This window comes from Trypanosoma theileri, assembly GCF_002087225.1.
Source record: "Trypanosoma theileri isolate Edinburgh chromosome Unknown TM35_Tth_38_V1, whole genome shotgun sequence".
NCBI classification, from domain to species: domain Eukaryota; phylum Euglenozoa; class Kinetoplastea; order Trypanosomatida; family Trypanosomatidae; genus Trypanosoma; species Trypanosoma theileri.
The window spans coordinates 8680-19583 of record NW_021639880.1 but is presented as its reverse complement, the minus strand read 5'-3'; the positions used below and the strand labels follow the sequence as shown (position 1 = coordinate 19583).

Sequence of the window (10904 nt, the reverse complement as noted above, 5' to 3'; positions counted from 1 at the left end):
TATATATATATATATATATATTAGTATTTATTCATGAAAAGGTTTTTTTTTTTTTTCACACAATCTTGCTTGTAGTAGAGAAAAGGCAAGAAAAACAAACCCTGGAATTCCCACAACACGCAATTTGTTTATTTCACTTTTTTTTTTAGTTCATACATGAGAACCAAATATTTATATATTCTCTAAACTGGTGGATTCGTCATTATTTAATGTCATTACTTCATAATTATCTTTCCACTGCAAAAAATAACAGATATAGGCAGCAGCAACGGCGAATCCACTAGTTAATATGCACCCATATGTGTAGTCACCATTTGTTGCACCCTGCATAGCCGATAGAATGGGGGGCCCAGCGAAACCACTTACACATCCTCCCAGAAAAACCAAAGACATAGAGGTACCAAGATTAGCCCCATAAAAAATATGAGCCAATATTGAAGAGTAAGTTGATAGTGTAGCGGAAGCAAACAACGCCAATACCATTAATGCAATTAATAACTCAATATAAGTGGTGGCTAGAGCCAAAAAACAAAAACCAATGCCTGTGACAGAGCAACAAAGACAAAATACAGCCTCAGAACCAAAATGGGCAGAAATTAGTCCACCAGAAAAAGACCCAATAGTTTGTGCTATACCAAACCATGTAATAAGACGTCCTGCAGCACCTGGATCAATCGGAGCTTCGTCCTGATAGACTGTTCCATCCTTTCCCATGGCGAGTGCCAATGGAACACAAACATATATGGCAGCATAAAAAGCAAATGAATAAAATATCTGACACACGAAGGAGGCTACGAAAATACGTGCAAAAATAAATTTTAAAACCTCTTTTGGTTTCAAATGACTGTTACGAAAAGTCCTTTGTCCCATAAAAGAAGTTACCATCGTAGACCCCACAATAAGTTCCTCCTCATTAACCTCTTGAGAAGGAAGGGAACGTTTTTCAACCAGCAATGTACCAATCACTCCAGATGATACAAGCAATGTTAGTATGCGAAAAGTGGACCGCCAACCGTATTTACCCAAGAAAGGTCCACAAAAAAGAGGGAAAACAACACTTCCACAACCTCCACCTGCATAAACAATTCCTATAGCTGTAGCCCTGTGTTTTTCAAACCATGTTGAGGTGGCCGCCGCCGTAGGTATCATCGTCATACCGGCACTAAGCGAAATCGGAAGGGCAAAAAAAAGTGATACTCCAATACCCGACTTTGCAAAATATGAACTCATTAGAAGAGCAGCATAAATACCCGCCATAGCAAAAGATAGTAATACTTTAGGGTGTATACGATCTGCTAACACACCGCCCACCATCCCAAAAACTGAGGCAAGACCCATAGAAATTGAGCTGCCTAGACTTAATGTCGTTTGGGAAGGGTAGCTTAGAGTTTCATCATTCATCATACTGTCAAGAAATATGGTAAAGGAGTTCATGGCACCGAAAACTGAAAACTGAACTAAGAACGATCCAAAAGCAACCAACCACCCTAACGGGTGATCCACTGGTTTTTTGCCGTACATAGAGAATCTAAAAAAAAAAAAAAAAAAATTATCATTATAGCAGAAGAGAAAATAACTTTGAAGACCAAGAGATCTATCACGTTTTGGCAAAAATTACACGAGGGAAACTTGCCTCTGAAGCTACATCAATAGTTTAACAAGTTTACAATGTACAAGAAGTAAAAAAAATAAAAATGAAAAAAAAAAAAAAGAAATATATGTATAACCTGTTCTTCCCAGGTTTCCCTACGTCATCAATAAAAACAAGTGTTATCCAATTTAGCGTCTACACGGAAACAAACAGATCCCAGCATTCTCCAAATACGATGCATTTTATGTACTACACTATATAGAATGAACTATTTTCATATTACTAGGAAGACAAGGTAGAAAAAGAAAAAAAAAAAAGAGAAGAAGAGAATAGTAAAGGAAGTAACATTTGAGGTTTTTTTTTTTTTCAAATGACTAAGAAGAATAAATACATCAAACTTCAATAGATATTCAGTAGAAAATGAACGAGTTCTTATATCAGTATGTTAAACGATTATACTTCATTTCTTTGCTGCTGCAAGAAAACGTTCCCATAAATCATCATCATTAGACTCATCAGTAGATTGAGGGATGATTGTTGTAGATTCATTTTTATTTTTCTTCCGTTGTTCCTTTTTCTTTATAGCGGTTTGTTCTGCAGAAAATGTAGCAACAGTCGCATTGAGGTTAGGTTTTTTAGCTAATAACTTTTTTTTACTTTTATCACGTTGTTTATTTACTGAAGGTTCATCGTCTTGCACCACACTATTCACTTCTTCATCTTCCTCTTCCGCTTCATCATCACGATCCATGGTACCATCCACAATATTAAAGGAGCTATAATGCTCTATTAACTTCATATGTTTTGTTTCTGGCAAATCCAGCGCATCACGGTAGTGCTTGTTAGAGTCAAAAGGTGGTGCACTAAACCAAGGGATTCGTCCTCGTTGCCAGTCATAAAGAACCATACGGGCCGCGGCCTCGGTATCAGGTTCTCCTCCTGTTACAAGTTTACCCCGAAGCTTTGCCAGTTTTTCAAGAAAGTCATTCACATCTTTCCACTCAGAAACACCATAGGTAGCAACAAGATCTTGAGGTTTAACAATTTCAAGAACAGTGTTAACCACTTCTGTTTTATCAGCATTTCCCAAACGTTCTACACGAACGACACCCTTTAAAACAGCTTGAACATCATTGTTTGTTTCACGGTCATAAACTACACCTGGACAGTCGATAAGAAAAATAGTTCTCGTAAGAGCGACATACTGCCATACTTTTGTTTCTCCTGGAATGGGTGCAACTTTGCAAACTGATTTTCGTCGCAGTGTATTTATCAATGAACTTTTACCGACGTTGGGATAACCAATCACACCAACAGAAATAGGTGTTTTCGTGCGTTTACTACCTCGATGGGTAACGTTTTGTAGCTTTGCAAACTGTCGAAGAAGTGAAATCACGCTACCCTTTCCAAACGGGTGGTTAACACTTGCATGAAATGCTATAGTTGGATAATCCTTACTTAATACCTGAAGCCATCGTGCAGTTGCCCATAAAGGAATAAGGTCGCATTTATTCAATACAAAAACGAAATGTTTGTATTTTTTTTCTTTGCGCATATATTCTTCAATGAAAGAGCTACGAGTACCCAGGGGATCTCTAGCGTCCAATACGTACAAAACAACATCAGAGCTGTCAATAACTTTGTAAAGTTCATTCCAGATACGATTAGATTGACCCTTTTTAAATAATATTCGATTTTTTGAACGATCATCACGAAGAGTTTCATCGTTCTTAACAAGATTACGATCACCATCTTTTTTTTCTGTAATATATTCATCACTCTTTTCCACTGCCCTTTTGGCAAAGTTTTCCATATCAACAGATTCAAGGCGAACTCGTTTTCGATTGGCTTTTTCACCAAAGGTTTTATCCCATTCCATTTCCTGACGAATACTACCATCTTCTTTCGTACTTGTTTCAAGAAGACTCAATGGAAGCTTCGATTGTTTGATAATAATACTGTACGGATCTCTATATTTGGCGCCCATCTCTTTTCGAAAATTCTGCAGAGCTTCTTGACCAATAACTCTGGTATTACCAAACCATCGACGATCAGGTGCCACTCGTGCCATTTGTTGTTCAACACGATCTGAGGCTTTCAAAACGCTTCCCTTTATGATGTGACCCTTCTCATCACGAACAATTCTAGATGTATACATCTTTAATCGCTTGATGGTCCGTTGATCACGAAGACTAGTTTTCGTGGGATCAACACGACGGTTAACATTTGTGGGAGGAAGAACCCCATTTCCGGCCTTTTTCCCAGGTTTACCCATTATTACTTATTCTCCTTACGTTTTCTCCCACTTTTAGAACCTCCAATGCAAAAAAAAAAAAAAAATCACCTTCGTTCAATAGAAGAAGTTCCACCAGAAGAAAAAAAAAAAGGAGTGAGAAAAAAAAAAATGCTCAGTGAAGATAATGCTAGTTATGTTTCTTTTCTTACTTTCTTACCACTGGTTCAATGGCCTCCTTCAGCCATGGATACCGGACGCTTGTGTTTTCCAAATCCTCTGGGGTTATTTCCACATCCTCTGGAACTCCCATTACCTTATGAATAATCTCTTCTTCATCATCATTGCGCACCTTGCACCCGAGACCAAGACAAAGCAAGTCATAAAGCCCCTTCATATTGTACTTTTCCGCGGCATTTATGGTCTGAAGGTAACATCCGATGTTTGTTTCATTTGCCAAACGAGCCTCAAAAAATTCTGCATCCCATTTAGACTTTAAAACGTACAGAACATTTCGGTAAACACACGGCCTCACAATATCGCTTTCTGCAACACCATCCATTCCGTACTTTTCTGCCCAGGAAGCAAGAGTATCAAGAACTGCGATCGGGTACTCAAATTCAACATTTTTTTCTTCATCACTTAGTTCGATGAACTTGCACTTGATCGCTACCTCCTTTTTCATACTCGCATACTTGCCATCCGAACAATGAATTACCACGTCTGTGGAACGATTAACATGAGACAAGTCATAGAGCGCGTGAATAGGAGATTTATAAAAAGGCATACCTTTACAAACAAATTTCTTTTCTTTTTTTTTTTGCTTTAGTAAAAATCAGAGAAAAAAAAAAGAAGAAATGTGCCTTTTAAACTGAAACAGTATAAGTTTTTTTTTAAATGAAACTCTACAAATAGAAAAAAAAAAGCCAGACATAATAATAGAAAACAAAAAGAAAAGCTGTATCCTAATATAGAGAAAGCATTCCATATTAGATGTGAGATATAGGAGCAAAACCACTTTTAACGTTTACAAAAGAAGAGAGAAATTAACGAAGACACCAAAAACGAATCTGTAAGAAGAAAAGAAACCCACCCCAACAGCAGAAGCAAAAGGCAAAAAAAAAAAAGAAGCCCCAAGCCAATAGAACAAACGATGACCCTTCTCAAAGCACCTGCTGATCCACAATTGGAAAGGGGGATATCAAAGAAAAAGGGGAAGCATAGATCGAAGCGAAACAAAACAAAACAAACAAAAACAAAGAGAACGAAGAAAACGACCGCCAAGAACTGCCCATCCCGGTATTTCTCTTTTATATCTTCCACCCTCTCTCTCTCTCTCTCTCCCTCTTGCCGTCTTTTTTCTTCTTTTTCTTTTTTTTTTCGCGACCCCCGCCGTCGGTGGGCTGAAAAGACTCCTGGGACGACCAAAATTCCAAAGACCGGGCCCGGCGCAAGCGCACCGGAAACTTTCAGGCGGGCCGAGGGGTCTGGTGAGACCCGCCCCGGGGGGAAAGGGAAAACATGGGAACCAAACAGGAAGGGAGGCGGGGGCGCGGGGTTTTTCTCCGGGCTTTTCCCGGGAAGTCGCGGGGTCCGGGGTGGGAGGGATGGGGGGAGGGAGGGGTGTGCCCCGCGACGGCTCGAGCGGGCCGCGGCCTCCCAACCGACAACTTTTTTGGGGAGTAACTAACCCCTGTTTTGTCTCCATTCTCTATTTTCGCCCGCCGAGGAGGAGGGTAGGGGGCGTGGGAAAGAAGAAAGGGAAGCAAGCGCAAACCAACAAAACGAGGCGCGAAAACAATAAACGATAAAATGGCTAGAATGAAGAAAAGAAAAAGTTTATGTACGAAATTATTAGAACTTAATTCTTCTCCCCGTGTCTTCGGCAAAGCTGGTGAAGGGCTGGATATTTGAATAGCTGAAGACACGTATCTTTGTATTGAGAACGTTCGATGATCCTAACGGTCTCTGGCCTGATTCCGTCTTTAATTATGCTGTGTTTGGTTAGCCAATGGTCAGTGATAACACCAGATATTATTGGCGCACATCATTACTCTATTTTCTATCATTACTCTATTTTCTATCATTACTCTATTTTCTTTGTAAGCAGAAGATATTTATGGTGATGAAGGCAAGTGTTACCAGAGACGTCATTAGTGGAGAAGAAAAGAACTAATGCACGTTAATGTGAGGTATTTATAATTTCATTGCCATCTGGCTAAGCCCTTTTATGATCCATCTCTTTACTCGGGAGTATGTAAAACAAACAAACAACAAAAAAAAAACCAATTGAATGGTCTATTACTAATCCACGGGTTGATTCATATTCTTTTAAAGTGTATTGATGGAATGCTATTTTAGCAGGGATCACATGTACAAAAGGTACATGGAGAGAATGAGGATCACATGGTTGGGATTTTCTCTTGATGATGATCCTCATGCCCCTTGGGTATTAAGGAAGGAAAAAAAAAAAACTGGGATTTAACCGGAGGAACCTTATTGATTATCTTTACTATTACTAACATTCTACAGCAGACGATCAATGTAGTGTTTTGTATACTTACTTTACTTTTTGGAAGTTTTTTAGATAATGAACTAGGATGAATAATTATTCTCATATTGATACTGAAAAAGGACACTTAAGAAATACTTTAGTAAATAAGTGTCTCTTCACAGATCTCTTTTCACGTTCGCACTACATCACTTGTTCTTTGCTCTTTGATATGGGTTTGGTTTTGATTCTTGGTAAGAAGCAGGATGTTACGGAGAATCGTTAGGAGACGAACTGAACTGCTAGTGGTTCTCTTTTTTGTGTCGTTAAATGTCATCTTTTGGCGACTAACAAACTTAGAAAAAGAGAATTTTTTTCGGGAACAAGAACAAGAACAACAACGAAAACAACATCAACAACAGGAAGAACAACAACATGATAATCAGCAGAAAGAGTTTAAGGCAAACATATCGATATCTTCAACGTCTCCTTCAGGGCATATTCATTCATTGGATTTTCAACCTTTTGTAAATACCTACAACATAAACTACACGAGTTACCTTCCTGCAACGATTTCCGTTATTGTAAGATATTATGCCAATACGAGGGAAAAAGATAGCCTTTCAATGATGCTTCCTCCTCGACATTATCAACAGATGACCTGTCCCCAGCTCCGTTATCAGCATCAAATAGAGTACAATACGGTTGTACAACGTATCAACTTTACAGAGGGTCCAAAGTTTAGTGTACATGGTTTCTTTTATGACCCATACCCACTTTGTGGACGCTATCTTTTGTCGTATCTGACAAGTGAGCAACATCCCTATTTGTTTGCCCTTCGCGTAAAATCATCAGGCACAACAGTATCAAATGATATTCTTACAGTTCCTACAGGGGAATGGAATAGTGATGTTTTTATTGAGCAGTGTGGAGATTGTTTAGAGACAGCTACAGGTAGTGATGACAAGGACCCTTGTGCTGTGGATATCCTCTTTATGGCACGTTTGATGAATGACAACCGCGTTTTGCATGCAGAGGTTCTACCTAGTAATGAAACACTGAAGGATAGAAGAAAAATAGCGAGAAATATTCGTTTTTTTGTAACTGATCCAGGAGACTACATTTTAGAAGTAAAGATGGTTCATGTTAATGGAACAAGTGATGATGTTCAGGTTCCCAAAACTTTGGGTTTTGTGGGTACAAGAGCTACGGTGAATAACCGAAAATCTTTTCTCTATGGAGGGGTTTGTGATATACAGCGCAATATATATGGTAGCCCACTCCTGGTGCGTGTTGTTGCTGTAAAGAATACAGAAAGAAGTACTATAACCCCCTTTTGCAATATTTCTACAAACTACAACACAAGTGAAGGTGGTCAATGGGTACGCTTTGTTGATGGAGCCGATCCAGATACTCCAGAAGGTGCTCCACATTCATTGGCAGCCAACTGTACTTTGGGTGATCGCTATTGTTATGGAAATCCTAATTCACTGACTGATGCCTGTGGCCACAACAATCATTTGGTGTGGGTGCCAAGCACATGTCGTCTACGTATATTCGCAAGGAAGTCTGGAGGCCCTTCCACGGGCTGTCTCCGAGTACCACCACTTCAAGGACGAATGTCGTTTATGCTTCTTATTGGTGATAGTGTAATGCGCGAATATAAGTCAAATTGTGATGCATTAAGATTAGGACAAAGGGGTTCAAATTTAACGTGTGTATTCGCCAACATTGCACCAGAGGGTAAATATTTTTCTCAAAAGTATGCGCATTCTGTAGTCAGAGCAATGATTGATAATGTTGAAAACACGAGACCATTAGGTGTGTTGGTAACTAATTTTGGCATTCAACATATGATTGGTAAAGCAACAACTTCTCAGTGGATCATGTTCGTTGATGCTTTTATAGATGAATGGTGTAAACGGAATGTAACAGTTCTGCGGGGTCCCTACACAACCATGTCTCCTTCTGGATCACCTAAATTTCCTAGAGGTGATGAAATGGACGGTTCTGAATGGCAGCTTTACATGGATAAACAAAATCGACGCAGCCTTACTATTATTAATTACACAGAGAAGGAAGTAAAAGATCGAAAATTTCCAGCTTACATGGAATGGGCAGTATGGCTCTCTCCACCAACAGTACACTATGCTCGCCATGGGATGACACACCAACGTGAGTTACTATGGGATCGTTTGGCGTATGAACGCCTACAAAAAATTGGTTTCATTCGCATTGATACTGTGATACCGACGCTATCAAGACAAGAAGGATCTTGGGATGGTCTACATCAATTAAGTCAATACGGTAAAGTTCAGTCAGCATGGCGCAATAGGAAAGCAGCAACACACAAGTTTAATGGAGGTGTGTCATTCATGCTTTTCCTGATTTTAACAAATGTTATTTGTTTTTCATAGTAGAAAACGGCGCTTTCTTATTTATCAGGTCTGGTAATGGTGTTTTCAAGGATCACGTCCACCACCTTATTATAGTGTTCTCATAACGATTTACATCTAGAAATTCTTGCAATGAACCCACTACCTCCTCAATGGATTGAGATTTAATTATAATAAATACAGCTTTCAGTGTTTTCTCTCAACTTTTGGCTCTCTTGCATTCACTCAATTTATATTCACAGGGTTGATTGTAAGTTTTTCACTGGCTTTTTTCTTCCACGCAGCTGAAATGACTATTTATTGGAAATACGCATCGGGCGCCTGCAGAACGAAATTATATATATATATATATATATATATGTTGGATTGTTTTTTTTTTCGCTAGAACATTCCCCCCCCCCAAAAAAAAAAAAAAAAAAAAAAAAGTGATCTAAAACAGACGAAGAGAAAAAACAAACAAATGGAAAGATAATGGACATAATAATCTTTTTGTTGAACGGGATTCCCTCTTGATAAAAGACAGCAGTATATGCCTTTCTCTTTTTCCTTCTTTTCTGGGTTAACTCTATATTCTGAGTTTGCGAGAGGAATGATTTTTCCTTGCGATTTTGGTTGGGAAAAAAGTCTAATAAATTCTTCTTAAATTTACCATTGTAGAGATCACTGTAATGCGTAGGGTTGGAGGGGTTACCCCACCCAATCCCCTCTGGTTCCTTGCCGGAGGTGCGTTAGAGGCGCTTTCAAGACCTTATTTTCGTCATTTTTTTTTGTCCATCTATAGGCTTGCTTTCAATGAGACTTTGGGAAAATGGTAAACCAGAGGGATATCATCTTTTATTTTACATGTTTTACAATCATTCTATTAGGAAAAACAACAACCAGAAAAAGTTTATTGTTGTACAAGGGCCACGTAGCACTCATTATTATTACTATTTTTGCTATATCTGTGTTTGTTGCGATCACCATAAAACACCAAATCTACCCACAGTACATTGCTGTTGATATTTAAAGTATGTCTCATTCGAGGGTGCGTTGATATCTGCCCTCATTCTTTTTTTTTTTTTGGTATAACTACCATTCTTCTCTTTCTGAGAGTATTACTGTTGATGTATGCATGTGTTTAATTCTCTGCAGGCCCACCTTGGTGGTAATGTACATTACCATTATTCTTACAAACTTTACTAATACTCACAGTTAGGTGCCTATTTGATTTTTTCTCCTTTTTCTTTTTTCTTGAATTATTTTTTTTTTGTTTTAGAAAAGCAAAATACCAAATCCCCATTTTTTTGTACAGGCATTTTTTTTTTTTTTTTACGCTAAATACAATGGAAGACCCTGTCACTCTGCTCTCGAAGCTAACTGTGCAGGAGAAGGCCGACCTCTGCAGTGGTGCTGATATGTGGCATACTAATGCGGTGAACCGTCTCGGTGTGCCACAGCTTTATTTAACAGATGGTCCTCACGGGCTGCGGATGTTTTGGGCGGACGAGATGGACACTGTGGATATTGCGTCTCTATCGACAACATGCTTCCCGACCGCTGTTTGTATGGCGTCCACATGGAACCGTGAACTAATACATAAGGTGGGTTGTGCTTTGGCAGAGGAGTGCCAGGCACATGATGTGGCTGTTCTGCTTGGACCTGGTACGAATATAAAGCGATCTCCATTGTGTGGTCGAAACTTCGAGTATTACTCGGAGGATCCATTCCTCAGTTCTCGCATTGCAGCAGCTCTCATCGAAGGTGTTCAGAGCGGGGGTGTGGGAACGGCGATAAAGCACTTTGCAGCAAACAACCAGGAGACCAACCGTTGTACCTGCAGCAACTCTGTCGTTGATGAACGAACCCTCCGAGAGATTTATTTCGCCGCTTTTGAGTATCCTGTGAAGGTGGCTAAACCGTGGATGTTAATGTGCTCATACAACAAACTCAATGGAGTGTATGCCTCAGAAAACGAATGGCTCCTCAAGAAGGTCCTTCGTGAAGAGTGGGGGTACGAAGGCGTTACTGTCTCTGATTGGGGCGCTGTGGACCAGCGTGTGGAGGCGTTGAGCGCTGGTCTCGATCTTGAAATGCCAACCAGCTTCGGAATAAACAGTGCCAAAATCGTTGCTGCTGTCAAGAATGGTAAGATAAGTGAAGAGGTCCTGGATACCTCAGTAAAGCGCATTCTTGAACTGAATCTCAAACGGC

At 39.5% G+C, this 10904-nt stretch overlaps 5 protein-coding genes across 5 annotated transcripts; 2 read left to right on the top strand and 3 right to left on the bottom strand.

Moving 5' to 3' along the window:
- Nucleotides 1-171: 171 nt before the first annotated feature.
- On the bottom strand, nucleotides 172-1521 carry TM35_000381080 (putative transporter; the record flags this gene model as incomplete). Its single annotated transcript, XM_029029522.1, has 1 exon — nucleotides 172-1521. One exon carries the CDS (start codon nucleotides 1519-1521, stop codon nucleotides 172-174), a length of 1350 nt encoding a protein of 449 aa, XP_028879099.1.
- Nucleotides 1522-2051: 530 nt separating this feature from the next.
- On the bottom strand, nucleotides 2052-3866 carry TM35_000381070 (putative GTPase; the record flags this gene model as incomplete). The annotated part of the gene is made up of 1 exon (XM_029029521.1): nucleotides 2052-3866. One exon carries the CDS (start codon nucleotides 3864-3866, stop codon nucleotides 2052-2054), a length of 1815 nt encoding a protein of 604 aa, XP_028879098.1.
- A 166-nt stretch (nucleotides 3867-4032) lies between these two features.
- Nucleotides 4033-4611, bottom strand: TM35_000381060 (uncharacterized protein; the record flags this gene model as incomplete). Its single annotated transcript, XM_029029520.1, has 1 exon — nucleotides 4033-4611. One exon carries the CDS (start codon nucleotides 4609-4611, stop codon nucleotides 4033-4035), a length of 579 nt encoding a protein of 192 aa, XP_028879097.1.
- A 1970-nt stretch (nucleotides 4612-6581) lies between these two features.
- On the top strand, nucleotides 6582-8732 carry TM35_000381050 (putative GPI-anchored surface protein; the record flags this gene model as incomplete). Its single annotated transcript, XM_029029519.1, has 1 exon — nucleotides 6582-8732. The coding sequence occupies one exon, from the start codon at nucleotides 6582-6584 to the stop codon at nucleotides 8730-8732; it is 2151 nt and encodes a 716-aa protein (XP_028879096.1).
- A 1304-nt stretch (nucleotides 8733-10036) lies between these two features.
- TM35_000381040 (glycoside hydrolase family protein) lies at nucleotides 10037-10903 on the top strand (the record flags this gene model as incomplete). Its single annotated transcript, XM_029029518.1, has 1 exon — nucleotides 10037-10903. A coding segment is annotated over one exon (867 nt), but the record flags the coding sequence as incomplete, so codon positions are not given.
- Nucleotide 10904: the final 1 nt, after the last annotated feature.